The sequence below is a fragment of the Bipolaris victoriae genome, assembly GCF_000527765.1.
Source record: "Bipolaris victoriae FI3 unplaced genomic scaffold scaffold_63, whole genome shotgun sequence".
NCBI lineage: Eukaryota > Fungi > Ascomycota > Dothideomycetes > Pleosporales > Pleosporaceae > Bipolaris > Bipolaris victoriae.
In genome coordinates, this window is record NW_014575329.1 from 128599 (window position 1) to 143778 (window position 15180).

Below are 15180 nucleotides of genomic sequence, written 5' to 3' on the forward strand. Positions count from 1 at the left end.
TATGCAGGTGCAAGGATAAACTTTGTATCGCGACTAAAGATTTCAAACACGTCAGGTCGACGGCGCAACGGGAGCCTCTCTGAGGCACTGCATACTGGCATGTCGCACGCGTTTGGATCTGGCGCAAAGCGCAGAAGCAGGCATCGACGTTCTCGCAGGCGGTTGTACAAAACCTGATCTTGACGTCACACATCTGGTTGAAGTACAATGAGCCTCGGTCCGTGAGTGGGCAAGATGAACGTTGGCGCATACAACATCGGAATAAGTCCTTCATTGATCTATGTCCCGCATCTGCATGCATACTAAAGTATGATCAGTTGCCTCCCTATTGGATCGTTCCCCGCACAGTCTAATCTAGCGATGCCGCCATGTGAAAAGGAACATGTTCCCGTATATGTATGTATGTACTCGCCATGCCGTGTAAACTCCAAGCTATGAAATAAGGTAAGGAAAGAGGAAGGTGAAAAGACTAGTCGGTCCGAGAAGTGGAGTAATATGTACAAAGTCGAAATAAACCAAGCAGCGCGCCATGGAAAAAAAGGTAGCCAACAGTGGAATGTGACCCAAAAGACTGGATCATGGAAATGAAAAGACAGGGACGATTAGCCTAAACATTGTCTGGTGTAAATGGTGGAGTGATTGCCTGGTGAGATCTGAAGACTCTGTTGTCCGGACCCACTCAGTTTGGGTAGCAGGTGAAGTATGTCAGGGTGCAAGGCCGACTTTTACCGGCAATTGCCCAGGAGAGAAGCGCTGCACCAACTCGACGATAGCAACGTATCGTCTGTGTTGATCTTGGTGTTCCACAGCTGTCTTCTCTTCCTGCTCATAGCTCCATGCCGTCGAGATCTCGCATGACGCAAGCCAATTGTGCCCGTTTTGCAGCCTCGGCGAGAAGCGCAGCCTGGTTAAGGTAGTTTGTCGTCTCAGCTGCGGTGTGACCTGCCCCTGATCTATTGGGCTGGTACTCGAAACTGGGGTGTCGTTGGGCCTGTAGACGCTGTTGCTGCTGAGGCTGTTGCTGCTGCTGCGACTGCTGGTTCAGGGAGCCAAAGTAGGCCTGGTTCTGAGGACTCGTCGAGGGCGAGACAGGAGGCGCGGAGCCCGTCGAGGACCGTGAGGCAATGCTGGAGGCAGCAGCACTGTTGTAGCTTGGGGAGGCATTGCTGGACGACTGGAGGGCAGAGAAGGCAGGTCGGGTCTGGGCACCGTACGACTGTTGCGAGTAGTTGGACATTGCTGCGATTGGTCTGGGCTGGTCTGCTGGTGACTGGAGGATTGTGAAGAGTCGAGAAGGGCAGAGCAGGGCAGAACAGGACAGAAGGCAACAGAGTAGAGCAGAGCAAGAGAGAGAGGGCGGTGGATGGGTTGCAACGGCGGCCGAGGCGAGCGGGAGGGATAAAGTAAATAGTAGTGGAGCCGTGGTAGCGTATGGGGACCCTTGAATGCACCCTTGCACTGGCGATCTTTGGCGCGAGCGTAGAAGAAATCAATGACCGTAGGTACGTGCGTATTCGTCTATCCACAGTGCTTGGTCGGCAGCAGGCGAGGAAAAAGCAGCAGGACGGGACAGAAGCAAGAAAAGAAGGCGACGAGAAAGATAGGGCCACGCTTGACGGGGCACCACCTGGGCCGCGGCTCGGAAGTTCCAGATTACATGCATACTTATCCATGTGCACCAACTACGTCTACCAAACCGACCATCTGATACTAGCCCGGCGTGTAAATTTCGTCACTCTTCAACATCTGCCGATGCTGGCCAGGGCCTCGAGGCGCCAATCTTCCCTAGGCCATGCGCCCGCCGCCTTGTAGGCTCCAATTTCTCTCGCCCTGCGCCCGCCATGCCTGTATGTCCTCGTCCAACCTTCCCCAGACTCGCTAATTACTGACGCCCGCCAGCTCATCCTAATCTCAGGTTCCACCCTCCCACCCCTCCATCCCATGCCCCCGCCGCCACTCTCGCTAACCCGCCCAAAGGTTTCCCTTCTGCGGGCAAGACCACCAGAGCCCGACAACTCGAGCAATTCTTCGAGTCCAAGATTGCCAGCGCTCCTCCTGATGCCCGCACGTCCCGCCTCAAGGTGCATCTTATCAATGACCAGACTCTCGGTGTGCCGCGCTCCGTCTACCGTACGGCCAGAGCCGAAAAGGATGCGCGTGCGGAAGAATATTCTGCCGTCAAGAGAGTCTTGTCACGGGATGATATTGTTATCGCAGATGGCCTGAACTACATCAAGGGCTTTCGCTACCAGTTGTACTGCGAGGCCAAAGCCCTGCAGACCCCCAGCTGCGTGGTCAGTACAGCATTGTCGCTTCCAAGTCACTGCGCTAACAGTCCTAGAGCTGCACGTAGGCACGCCGCCCGACCGATGTCGCGAGAACAACAAGAAACTCTTGGCGGACGAGGGGACCGACGGCGGATACGAAGAGGATGTCTTTGAGAACCTCATCTTCCGATACGAAGAGCCCAATGGCATGACGCGCTGGGACAGTCCATTGTTCATTGTGGTTGAGGAAGACGAGACGCCGCCATGCGACCAGATATGGGAAGCCATGATTGGCAGTGACGGCAAGTTGAAGACTGTCAAGCCCAACCTGGCGACGGTGCTGGTGCGTGTTCTGGGTCCTCCTCGTTTCGCCAATCTAACTTCTCATAGAAACCAGCGACCGAGCAAAACTACCTCTACGAACTTGACAAGACGACGTCGGACATTCTCACGCAGATAATGGTCTACCAAAAAGATCACGCTGGTGAAGGAGGCGGACAAATAGCTGTAGCAGATGTCGAGAAGCCCATTGAACTGCCCGCGACGCCAATGACTCTCCCACAACTTCAGCGCATACGACGCCAGTTCATCACCCTAAACCGACAACACAGCTTTTCCAAGGCGCGGATAAAGGAGGTCTTTGTCGACTACTTGAACGCCGAGTTTCTGCGTTAGAATGATTGTAGTCATGTGCAGGGACAGCGTCGTTTCCAGGGCTACTATAGTCAAATAAACTATATAGTCGCATCCCGATGTCGGAATTATATCCCCAATAGACAAAGAATTGCGTGATCCCAAAATCATTCGCTATTCATGTTCAAGAAAGAAAAAAAATCCCGAGTCATCTCCTTCCTCCACCCTCCGACTTTCCCCGACACCTGCAGGCATCTTTCGAAGCTACCGCTGCAAACAAAAAACTTCGCTATCACCTAACGCAACATCCGCTGTCGTTTCTAATCCAACTAAAGTAGGTTGTACGTAGCCTACTTACCATCGCACTTGAGTGTACAAACCAACCCAATTTGCATCAATACCGTACTTACCCACCTTTGGTTCTGGCCTCCCCACCCCGCTCCACTCCCTCCTCAGATTCCAACCCTCTTCTTCTTCTTCTCTGCATACATAAGTACTAGCACTAACCTTTTCTTTCCGCACTCGCATGCTGCAGAACCTAATGTGAATGTGAACTGACGCCATTCCTCCCGCCCCACAATCCTACCACTACCAACGCGCGGGTTGGTGGGGGGGGGGAAGGGGGGAAGGCGTGCACGTGCGGATCCGCGTAACCTTGCGTATGCGTACATGTGTGTGCGTGTGCGTGTGTGTAAGGAGGATTTTCTCGCACGCCAATGCAAGTCGTTCTCACACGCTGTATCTACGACTTTACCTACTTCACGCAACGGGAATTGTGCTAGTGGGTGATTTCTTTTGTACAGGTACGCGTACGCAATGGCAATCGCGATGGTACCGCCCGGCACCCCTGGTATGTTATGACGTTAACTGCGTCATTCGGGGAGGGGGGAGGGGGGCATTCCTTAAGTTAGGATTATAGTGAAATGGGGGAGGCAGGAGGTAAGGGGGCGGGTTGGATTGGTCGATCACGATTTGCGATCGTGATGGGTGCGGTGGGAGTGTGGATGTGGATCGGGGTGAGGTCATTTGGGTGTAAGACACCCTTGTAACTTTTGGGGCGGATGGCGGGGGGGAGGGAGATTGAGTTTGGAGGAGCATCATAGGTTTTTTCTTGTACGAAGGGAAGATGTTGATATATGGGGGAGGGGGAGGGGCTTCTGGAGCATACATTGTTTACGCTATATGTGTATGCTTTCGCAGTTTATTTTCTTGCTTCACTGGAGAAAACGAGAGATATATCGTAGACAAGATGTGAGAAGGGATGGGAATGTAAAAAGCATGAATTCGCAGAGAGAGAGAAAAATCAAGAACTACGAACCATGAAACCTTCTTTTCCCCCCAGACCAACTAACCAACTCCTCCTCCGCTCACAGCACCCTTGCAAGAACCTTCCCCAGCCTCACCCTGTTTTTGTTTTTTTGTTTTTTTTCTTTACCCCGCATAATCACAATCCTCCCCCCACGTGTAAGACCACGAGGCGCTGCACGACTGGTTCGGTCTTCCCCCATACACAGTTTTTCCCTTGTTTGGCTGTTTTTGCAATCATCCCAGTATCGCACCACTTTCTTTATGTCCGCATTCCGAGTCCATGTTCCGGTGCCCATGTTCTGTGCCCCGTGCTCCGTGATGTTTCCATGTCAAGCCCTAACTCCCCGCCCCTCCCTCCCGTACTTGACACAAACCTCTGGAAAATGCCGGTCACGTATGACCAAGATACCTTACCTCGGCATCTGGGTACGGTACTACGTGCGTACGAGATGCGCCTTTCCACACTCACCCAACTATACAAATTTTTGTTCACTCTTACTCTACTACTGCGGTGAAAACGGACTGTTCCAATGTTCCAGTCGTGACGACCGCGTGGCGCACAATGTGGCTGAAACTTGCAGCAAACATGATTCGAGTCCCTTCTTTTGTTCCTTTTGTCCGGAGAGGCTCCGGAGGGAGGAAGGGAAAGAGAGGGCCGGACAAGGGGGGGTTCGGTCGGTGGGTTTGAGGGTTCGGGAGAGAGAGCGGTGAGAAGGAGGGAGGATGGGTGGGTGCGGGTGAGATTTGATGAAGTTTGTTTGTTGGGTAGAAAGTTTTTTCTGTGGAATGAGTGGGCGAGATTTTTGGAAGAAAGGGCACGTGAGCAGGTGAGTGTGTGTCAGGTATAGACCCCGGATTCATTAAATGCTTCTTCAGCCCTGCGCGCTGTGTCTGGGGTAATTTAGGCTGATTGCGATGTACGTATTTCTGGGTACGATGGTGTGTAGTAAATCTGAAACTCGGGCTATCCAAAGAAAGCGGCAAGGTAAGGAGATAAGATGCTTGGGGGTGTTTTGCCAGGTACCATGCTATAAGAAGGGTATTTTGGAAATAATGAAGGATAAATTGAATCACTTATCTTTTGAAAGTTTTTTAAAAAAAAGAGGGAAGATATCCGGAACACTCGTGATGATAGTTGAATGATTATGAAACTAAAAAGATTATATCCAATAATGAACCCTACATTCTGCCGAATAGAAATGACAAAGGGAAGAACGACTCGGAATCTCGTCCACCCAGCGGCGGTTTTGCTCTTGTGGAGAGCTTGGTATCTCAAATAGACAACAAAAACTAAAAGTCAAATGAAACTGTGAACCAAATCCAAAGGACTCCAAATCCCCAGACGCCTATTCACACTAGACGTATATCTTCCAATATACAAACCAATCATCACGTCGTTGCATCATTATACCCATACCTCACAATCCGGAGTAGTTGCCGTCCAGCCCAACCAGATTCGCGGTATCCTCGTAATCGCCAGGGATCATGATACCCGGGTACAGGCCGTCGCTACCAGGCGTAGACCCATATTCGCAAGCAGCATTATTGAATTCTTCTCCGCTAGTCAAGCTCTCATCGCTGAAGCTCAGAACGCTCTGGGGTGGTGGGGCCTCGGAGGCGTAACTGTTCCAGTTCCAGACATTGGGCGACCATGTAGTGTTGCTGTCAGTGGTAGCAGACAAGGGTGTCATATCGAGTAGAGCGTCGGCTGGTGGACCGCCATAAATTGTATCGTAGATGTTTGTTTGTCCATTGTCCAGTGATGAGAGAAGACGCTCCCAATCTGCTGGCGAAACCTCCGACTTGATAGCTTGGTTGCTATTTGAGATCACATAACCAGCTAATGGATCCATCGGGAAAGACATGTAGTCGATATTGCGTTGCTGCTGCTGTTGACTACCAGATTGGCTCGGGTGGCGCTTGTTTGGCATTGAGAAGGATGCACGGTGAGACAATGGGCTCAAAGTTGGCTCTGAGCGGGCTGTCGGAGGTTCTGACCGAATTGAAGATAAACTCGTTGACGAGTGGTTAGGATGAGAGCCTACGTGTGGCGACAGAGCAGGAAGCGTTGCACGACGCGGTTCCCGAGCGTCTGCACGAGTAGCTTTCAAGGCACCTGGGGAGAAGCGTGCCGCCAAAGCCTTGAGCGACTTTTGTGTGGCACGGAAAGTATCCAGAGGCGCGCCCATATTTTGATCAGAGTTGTGCCGCGAGAGGGGTGGTGCTGGCATCTGATCCACGTTTGGTACAACCACGATGCCACAGCCTATCCGGCGGAAGTCAGGGTAGCCAGCGGCATTTCCGTGCTCGAGCATGTCCATGACAGTACAAATGAGACGGTTGCTTTCTTTGATGAGCTTGCCTTCGCGGGCCAGGTTGAGCGCCTGGAAAAGCAGACCGAAACCAGCTTGCACGAGAACCTCATTGCGGTTGAGGCAGAAGGAGAAGCTGAGTTTGCGTTCATCGAGGAGCTCGACAATCTGCACAATGTGTTTACAGGCATCACCAACGGCTACGACAGCCGAAGACGCTCTGTCGCCAAGATTGGCAACAACAGCTGGACGGTACACCAGAGCCCTGACGTGGTGATATGCAAGAGACTGACGTTGTTAGTACTCAGGCACCTCGCGTCATGCAGATTATACATACCAAAATCGGAGAACGGCTGCTAGTGACGTTGGTGCTGGGTTTGTCTTGTGCGAATGTGAGCTTGAGGTGCGGTGCAAGGTTGCTTTGCCAGTCCTCTAATTCGTCGGCCAACGTTGCTATGGTGCGGAAAGAGATGTCATGAGACGCAGATCCGGGATAGAGTTCCATGAGAACCCTGGACAGGATACGTGACAGGCGGAAGAGCGCTAGCGCACTGGAGAGCTTGGTATACTCGCCCGGCAATGTCGGCAGGAATCCCTTCTCTGTGACGTATTCGTCATCAGCATCTGCAGGATACTCACAGTGCACATCTTCCTCGCGAATCAGTTTCGGAAGACCAATGTGTGCAGCAGAAAAGCTACAGATAATCAGCAACGTGGCGGCGATTTCTCAGTGACACAAGCTTACCAGTCAACAGTGTAGAGTGACCAAAACGTCTTCTTGCGTGTTTCACATGTCAGCGCGTCAAGTGCGAAGCGCTTCTGGGACTGATGCAGGCCAAGACGTTGTGACAGGCCGACAGCCAAGCCTTTGTACTTGAGCAGTTGAGAGTAATCCGCTCTCAAGAGGCAGAAGATCTGAGCAAGAACAAGACACTGCAGAGTTGTTATATCGTTGGCCATCAAGAAGCTCTTGATCGCGCTTTGCCACTGGGCTTCGAAAGAGTCGACATCTTGGCCGTCGCGAGGCTGTGAAGTGTCAGTTTGTAGTCAAGCACGCGGCAGGTTTCGGGTACGTACGTCGCTCGAAAGTGCAGCGATTCCAAAAACAAGGTTGAGTTGGGCAATGGACTTTTTGTCGGTCATAGTGTCTGGGCTGGCAACATATTGCTCGTATAGACCTAAGAAGGTTGGACGATGCAGGACTGGGAACAGCGGTGCCCACTCCTGGAAGAATATGTTGACCATCTGGTCTGAGACTAGACGAGGAGGAGCCTTGAACGATACTGGACGTTTTGATTGAGTGGCAGCTGGCTTTGCACCTGCGCCGAAGAAGACACTCGAGTCAACGTCAGTTGAGAGTCTGCCTGCTTCTTGTGCTTTTTGCTTGAAGGCCTCTGCGAAATGTCAGACATGGGTGCTGCTGGAGAGGGAGCAAAGATCGTACCAACAAGTGTTCGTCCAGCCGAACTGCCTACAAAGTAAGAATCATGATTTATATCGTCGAGGAGATGTGGTGCCTGCTGCACCTTGAATGTGTCGTCCTTCTCTTGTGACTCTTCACGGCCGTCCGATATTGCCGGAGATTGTGGCGATGCTCGTCTTGCAGGTGCTTGCGATGCTGGAGAATGCGAGTGAATCCGCGATAGCATGTCAATCTTTTCGTCCTTTTCGTCCAGCAGGTCTTTGAGTTCCCGAACTTCGCTTTCCAAAGCACGGACGCGCTCTTCTAAAGACTCCGTGTATCCTCTTGGGAAAGCACGACGACTGAGCTTGTCACTCGTCTTGCACTCGAATCCAACATTTGTACACTGGGTGCAACTGGGGCGGATACCATCGCATCGTATCTTCTTGGAGCGACAACGATCGCAGGCTTGGGCGATGCGGCTCTGGCAGCTCGAGCCGACTTTGATGACCTTCATGGGCAATATTCCGGGCATGGTGGCGATATTTTCGTGTCCACGCGTCGTGAATGGTGTGGAAGTGCTGCTTGTCGTAGGCCCAACGGGCAGTCGCTAGTAGGTAGTGTTGGGTCCTGTCATGCGATGGTCCGGCGTTCCTGAGTTTGCGAAAAGCGTGTAGTCGGCAGAGTTCGACTGTGGTTGGCGTCGAGAGACGTGTGCTGGTGTCGCAGTGTAGATACAGCCGGTTAAAGTCGAGGTGAGCGTGTGCCCAGATTGAACGAGGGGGTTAAAGGTGAGCGGAAGAATCGGAGCGGCCTGGCAAATGTACATAAAGCTGCCACCTGCCACCCTGGTCTAGTCAGATCCTGGGGAATTTGTGGGTGGCTGCGGGGGCGGAAAGGCGCCATCCCAATCCCATCAGGCCACAGACGAGCAGCAGGCGTCGTTGCCGATACATTTTCGCTCATCACTAGCCACCAAACCTTAATCATGACTGGCTGCGATCAGCATGCGGGGCTGACTGCTGCTTGACGGCCGTTCTCGGCGTCCCTCATCGCGTGTGATGATCGGCCCTTTGATCCTCCACGGAGTGTTGGCCTTGACGAAACAACATGAAAGACGTCAGCCACAGTGCGCATGTTGGGCCTTATTCCCCTCGTCTGCCTTGTGACACGCTAGACCGGCGTAGAACTGTCGTTATTGGAGTCGACCCACGAGTCATCTTCATGGAGGGTATAGCACCAGAGGCCTTTTCGCTAAGAAACCACGCCTCATTTGCTGCTCGTATTCATATACACTACTCTATGTTCTCTCGATATCTACTCCATGTGCGTGCCACCCTTGCTACGGGCTTTTTGAATTTACCCAAGCAAACAAGCGCAATCCTGGGCTACCCTGATATTGTTCTAGAAGAATGCTGCTTAGTACACAAGGTGACAAGCAGTTGATCCCACTCAAGCCATGAGGATCGCCCTTAGCTTTGCAGAAAAGACATCTTGCATACCGTTCATTGGTATTGGGTAGCTGATCTCTGTTGAACGTACGACGTGGCGTGATCGTATTGTCTGCAGTCTACATACGACACTACAACTCATCACGACTGCTAAGCTATACTCTAATATTGAATACCTGTGTGCCGGCCATAGGAGAAAGCATATTATCAGATAAGTGAGCGATGCGATATACATGGCAGAAAAATCACTGCTTCGTTGCATCTTTTGTGGTGAATGCGCTTGCTTCCGGATGATCCGTCACTGATATCGCCGTGCCTATGAGAAAGCAAGTAGGATTGGATTGATCCATGCTTGTTCAGGAAAAATCAACTTCTTCCTCCTGTTCATCCATACCCAGATAGTGTATGACAGTGGGTGAATCTAACAATTTTGCTCTCTGTAGTAGTCAGCGTCAGTGTCTGTTCCTTGTTGCACGTGGCAGCTGCAGGGACGCATTCTGCACGTGTGGTCGATCAGGCGCACGTTGCCGACTTGCACCAACATGCACTTGGCAACCCAGGCGGTGAGGATTGTATCCTCTTACCGATGAACAATAAAATATGTAACCATCTTGAAACGAAGGACGTGGGGCGCGAGAAGAAGAGATGGTACTCACCTGTTTGTCAAAGACGGATGCGGCACGTTGGAGCATGTCCAGCTCTAAGCTTCGGAGCCGCTCTGCTAGTTTCCATGGTAATTCACGAATAGTGTCCTCGCGCTTGATGTCTTCAGCGCCCCTGAGCGCCTCGATCTGCGTATCAATGCGGGCTTGCAGGAGGACTGTCGCACGCAGCTGGAAGACGTCCCAAGTTGCGTCCTCTTCAAGATGTTTACGTAGCTTGGAGGTATCCAGCTCACTCTCTCTCCAAAAACCCTGGATGCTTTTCTTGCCATCAGTGGTTTGTCTGACCTTGAAGTCTAATCCATCTTCCTCGTTGACTACAACAAGCCATATGAAGTCGCCTTCCCAATGTATCTCGCCGTCTTTTTCGAAGATGCGAAATCCTGGCGCTTCTGTTGAGACATACATTTTTGCAGGTCTGAGAGGATCATCGTCTGGAATGTCGAGATCCAGGAACATGACTTTTGCAGAGGCCATACCATCTTCGAGAAATCCATATGAGAAGATGTTTTCGCACGCGCCTTTGTCGTCACCGTAGCTACGTTTGTCAGCGCATTGTTTTTGTCCGTTTTTGGCGACATACGTGATTGTTACTTCGCCCCCTTGTTCAATATTTTGGCCCTCTCGAAGTAGGAGCAAGCCATTCCCGTTGCTATCTGTTTCATATAAGGCGGCTGTGGCATTACCCGATGCGTGATTGGCCATGTCGACGCATGGCATCATGCAATCGCCAGCACCTGGGAATTCCAAGGCTCTGGACCTGTACATTGCATCGATTCGCATCCAATCATCAAAGGTGAGCATGCCGTCTTCTTCGTCCCACCAAAACTTATTGCACCATGGGATGGACTCTGTAGCGGTTCGCAGGTTCTCAAACTCGCGCAGTAGACTATTGAGCTTTGCGCTGACGGCAGGCTTGAGCGTAGTTCCGACGAGAAGCTCTCGCTCCTCCTCTGTCCAAAAAGTGGGAAGAAGCTCATCCGGGAGAAACTTGATATACTGTGTTAGAGGATTCAGCAGACCCACATCCTTTGTGTCTGGGCAACAGATGGTAGCTTGGAGGAGCAGGAATGAGAGGACAGCGCCTCTTGTTGTCTGCAGAGTGTTACTATTATGGGTACTCTGTGGGTTGCCAGAGTCTATCACGCACCCTTCCGAAGTCTCCAAGGGCTTCGAGAAGATCATGTAGACGATGATCCGACTTTGCAAGGAGATCTATATTTTGACGAGAGATGATCAATTCTTTGGGCACTACGATGAGAGGGTCGACATTGCCTCCCTGGAGGTTCTGGTCGGCGATGACGGTTGAACCTCTGTCCTCATGGCCAGGCAGGGGACCAATTTTGACCTTGTTGAAGGTGACGCCGTGAAAAGCGGCCCAGGTAGGCAATGCATCAATGGGCTGTTTGAGCCATCCCTCGGTTCTGCCTCTGCGTATCATTTCCACAGGGCGATTTTGGAGATGGGTGAATGTTGTTGTGATGAGGCGTGGGGGGAGTTTAGTTGCGGTCGTCAGGTGATGTTATGTTTTACAAGGTGCATGTTTGGCGATGGCCAATAAGCGTCTTATCGATACCGTTGGAGACATGTACGTATTGTATACACATGTCTACCCACACCACACCACACAACACAACACCAGTTCCCCTGCAGGATAGCTGCAGGCACGGCAATCAGGGTGAAGCCACAGGGGCGGACCTGCGTGCTTGTGTGACGGGTGTCAGCATTACCATGGCAGCCGGGTGGCAGCAATGGCGGCATGATGGAGATGCAGATGCAGAAGCACATGGGCGGTGGCACTGGACCCTGTGAGGTCATGTACTAGGAGGAACGACGGCTGCAGGGAGAAGGCCGACAGCGTTGGTTTCCTTAGAGACGAGAGCAGTCCAGGCCGGGTAGAGAGGGGCTACAAGTGGCCAACTCAGCGGTGCATGTTGCAGGAGCATAACAACGGGCAGTGCGGCGGATGCGCAGTAGGGGAGGACGGCCGCTCGTGCCTTGTTGTCATGGCGCTCGGGCCCCCTCGTCCAGAGTTGTTGTGATGCTGTTGGCGGGTGTGCCGAAACCATGGAGCGGAGCTAGTGCCGCCGTCCGTGCGCCTGTAAACAACAACAACACCGACATGTGCTTAAACTTGCAACCACTCCCGCACCACGGCCATCTCTACCATTATTCCTTAACCCAGACCGCAGCAGGAACAGCAGACGGCCTTCTCGCCATCTCGCCGCCAGCCTCTCCTTCACCACCACCTCTCCGCCCGCCTCCGCTGCGCCGCGCCGCCGAGTCTGCTGCTCTCATCCCAAGTCGGCCTCTCGTGACGCTCCCATATCTTCGTGCGCCGTAGCCCATCGCCACTTCCTCCCGCTGTAACAGGCAAGCACTTTGAGAGTCGCCCCCTCCTGTTCATGTCTTCGCACCGCGAGCGGACTTCCAAAATGCCTCGCGCGTCCACGACCAGCTACGGCCAGGTCATTGAGGTGAGCACCAAAACAACCACCAAAACAATGCGCCATTGGTCTAAATACTGATCCTGCGCCCCTTAGTACATCCAAGACCGTCTCTACCTGGCCTCGTACACGTATGCTCCGGATGCGTCTACCCCGTTCCCTTACCCCAAGCAGTCGCAGTCGCCTTCCAAGCGCTCGTCGCGCGCCCATGGCGGCCCTACAGCTCCAGCACACAAGGTGCTCCCGCCCGTCTACTTTAGCATTGACAAGACACTCTTGTACAATGCTTTCCATGGTGACTTTGGCCCACTTCACATTGGTCACCTGTACCGCTTCGCCGTTCAGCTGCACGAGGTACTAGGCGACCCCGCCAATGAGGATCGCGCAGTCGTCTTCTGGAGCAACGCCGACTCGAGGAGTAAGAACACTCCATCTCTGCCGCTTTTGCGCACCAATTAACGTGCCTAGGTCGCGCAAACGCTGCTTGTATCCTGGCATGCTACATGGTGCTTATCCAGTCATGGCCTCCTCACCTGGCCCTCGCACCCATCGCACAAATGGATCCTCCCTGCATGCCCTTCCGCGACGCCGGCTACAGCCAGGCTGACTATGTGCTCAACATCCAGGATGTCATCTACGGTGTCTGGAAAGCCAAGGAAGAAGGCCTCTGCGGACTCAAGGACTTTAGTCTGGAGGAGTACGTGCGCCCTTTTTGCTTTTTCTCTCAGCTGCTGACTTTGACAGATACGAAAAGTACGAGCGTGTAGATATGGGAGATTTCAACTGGATCACCCCCGACTTCCTTGCCTTTGCCTCGCCACAACAAAAGCCCACACACGAGATCCCCGCTTCCTCGCCCATGTATGCGACGCTTCCTTCCAACATTGCCGAGGTTCAAAGATCCGACCTTCCTAGCCCTTTCAAGAACGTACTCTCACATTTCTACGCGCGCAACGTCGGCCTCGTCGTTCGATTAAACTCGGAGCTGTACTCGTCCTCATACTTCACCAAGCTGGGCATTCAGCACCTGAACATGATCTTCGACGATGGAACATGCCCGCCTCTATCCCTTGTTCGCAAGTTTGTCAACCTTGCACACGAGATGATCACTGTACAAAAGCGAGGCATCGCCGTCCACTGCAAGGCTGGTCTTGGACGAACTGGCTGCCTCATTGGAGCATACCTCATCTACAAGCACGGCTTCACTGCCAACGAGATCATCGCCTACATGCGATTCATGCGCCCAGGAATGGTCGTGGGCCCTCAACAGCACTGGCTGCACCTGAACCAGGGCACTTTCCGCGAGTGGTGGTACGAGGACACCATGAAGGCCAAGTATGCTCAGATGGTACCTTCCACACCCACAAAGTCATCGCACAAGCAACGCCTTGCTAGCAACGGACAAACCTTCACTCCCCCCAACGGATCGCAGAAGCGCGCAGCTCTGGGCGAGATTGAGTCGAACGAGCGAAGCAATTCAGGACACATTGGTGTGTTAGACGACAACCTGCCTGCGCCGACACCTGGCCAGCCGCGAAAGACTAGCAAGCTTTACGGCAACGGATCGCGACAGTCACCCCAGCGCATTGACGAGAACGAGCCATTCACAAAGTCGCACACAGAGGTCAGGGCGGAGATTACACGCTTCGACGGCGAGTCAGACGAGGAGTTCCACCTTCGCCAGATTGCCCGACGAACATCGTCGCGTTCGCCCCAGCGCTCGCCCACCCTTAAGGATAAACAACGCCGTGCTTTCAGCACCACGTCTGTCATCCAGACTTCGGTAACACACACATCTTTTGGCTACGGCGAAGAGAGCGATCTCGAGAACACCGCACCAACCGGCGCGCGGCCAAAGACACCAAAGGAGAAGAGCGGCAATGGCAGCATCAGCATGACCAAGGTGCGATCAAGTCCTTCGCGGCGAAGCACCGACGGAAAGGCTGGTGTACGAAAAACCAGCGGCCGTGTTGGCAGCGTCGGCAACGCCATCTCACGAACCAAAGCATGATGAACGTTTCCGGATTTTCCACTTCTTAGTCTCCATCTCCATCGCAACGGAGTTCTAGCATGGCGCCACGGGACACTACATTTATTACGATTGTGCTCGCTTCGTTTCTCTCCTGTCCAAGTCAAGTTCTCGACCATCCAGCATACCTGCCTGGCTTTTGGCGCTGCAAATGTCTTTTTACATATTATGGGGGTCCGGCGTTTTTGGGAATTGCCAATGTTAGCATATTGGCCTTTTGGGATATCTCTGCTTGATACTTAGTCGAGGGCCGGCGCATGGAGTGCGTCGATTTGTTCTCTTCTTGTTATTCTTTTCCAACTTTTCCACTTTTTTTCTACTGTCTCGTCACCAATGGTGGGGGGTGGAGTTTGTGCGCCTGGCTTTACTAGTAGTCTTGTCCCTTTTCGCGCTTCATTTAGCTGCGGATATGTTCATGACGTGTATGAGTTTCATGATGAGCGTAATTCCAGACTTCTTTTTCCAAGAAAACACATGTTGATTTCTGAGTGTGATGTGATTGTTAAGTGATGTGAAGTGTATTTCATATCCCAGCCAAGTCTTCTCGTAATGTTCAGCAGTAGCGCACGTGACATGTCTATATCCACTTCCCAAAAAAATATGCTCCACCACCTCCACCCATCTCTTTCAAGTTACAATCAAGAACACACAATTTAACCGTCTCATGTC

The 15180-nt window shown here is 52.5% G+C and overlaps 6 protein-coding genes across 6 annotated transcripts; 3 read left to right on the top strand and 3 right to left on the bottom strand.

The window, feature by feature from the left end:
- Positions 1-826: 826 nt before the first annotated feature.
- On the bottom strand, positions 827-1237 carry COCVIDRAFT_103997 (hypothetical protein; the record flags this gene model as incomplete). Its single annotated transcript, XM_014699371.1, has 1 exon — positions 827-1237. The coding sequence occupies one exon, from the start codon at positions 1235-1237 to the stop codon at positions 827-829; it is 411 nt and encodes a 136-aa protein (XP_014554857.1).
- A 604-nt stretch (positions 1238-1841) lies between these two features.
- On the top strand, positions 1842-2942 carry COCVIDRAFT_28164 (hypothetical protein; the record flags this gene model as incomplete). Its single annotated transcript, XM_014699372.1, has 5 exons — positions 1842-1847; positions 1900-1915; positions 1978-2298; positions 2342-2610; positions 2658-2942. The coding sequence occupies 5 exons, from the start codon at positions 1842-1844 to the stop codon at positions 2940-2942; spliced, it is 897 nt and encodes a 298-aa protein (XP_014554858.1).
- Positions 2943-5626: 2684 nt separating this feature from the next.
- On the bottom strand, positions 5627-8457 carry COCVIDRAFT_103972 (hypothetical protein; the record flags this gene model as incomplete). Its single annotated transcript, XM_014699373.1, has 5 exons — positions 5627-6808; positions 6858-7215; positions 7266-7546; positions 7598-7914; positions 7965-8457. 5 exons carry the CDS (start codon positions 8455-8457, stop codon positions 5627-5629), a joined length of 2631 nt encoding a protein of 876 aa, XP_014554859.1.
- Positions 8458-9729: 1272 nt separating this feature from the next.
- On the bottom strand, positions 9730-11476 carry COCVIDRAFT_28166 (hypothetical protein; the record flags this gene model as incomplete). The annotated part of the gene is made up of 4 exons (XM_014699374.1): positions 9730-9810; positions 10030-10573; positions 10619-11130; positions 11186-11476. The coding sequence occupies 4 exons, from the start codon at positions 11474-11476 to the stop codon at positions 9730-9732; spliced, it is 1428 nt and encodes a 475-aa protein (XP_014554860.1).
- A 994-nt stretch (positions 11477-12470) lies between these two features.
- On the top strand, positions 12471-14493 carry COCVIDRAFT_39335 (hypothetical protein; the record flags this gene model as incomplete). Its single annotated transcript, XM_014699375.1, has 4 exons — positions 12471-12512; positions 12579-12900; positions 12951-13179; positions 13227-14493. The coding sequence occupies 4 exons, from the start codon at positions 12471-12473 to the stop codon at positions 14491-14493; spliced, it is 1860 nt and encodes a 619-aa protein (XP_014554861.1).
- Positions 14494-14552: 59 nt separating this feature from the next.
- On the top strand, positions 14553-14747 carry COCVIDRAFT_103858 (hypothetical protein; the record flags this gene model as incomplete). Its single annotated transcript, XM_014699376.1, has 1 exon — positions 14553-14747. One exon carries the CDS (start codon positions 14553-14555, stop codon positions 14745-14747), a length of 195 nt encoding a protein of 64 aa, XP_014554862.1.
- Between the last annotated feature and the right edge of the window lie 433 nt (positions 14748-15180).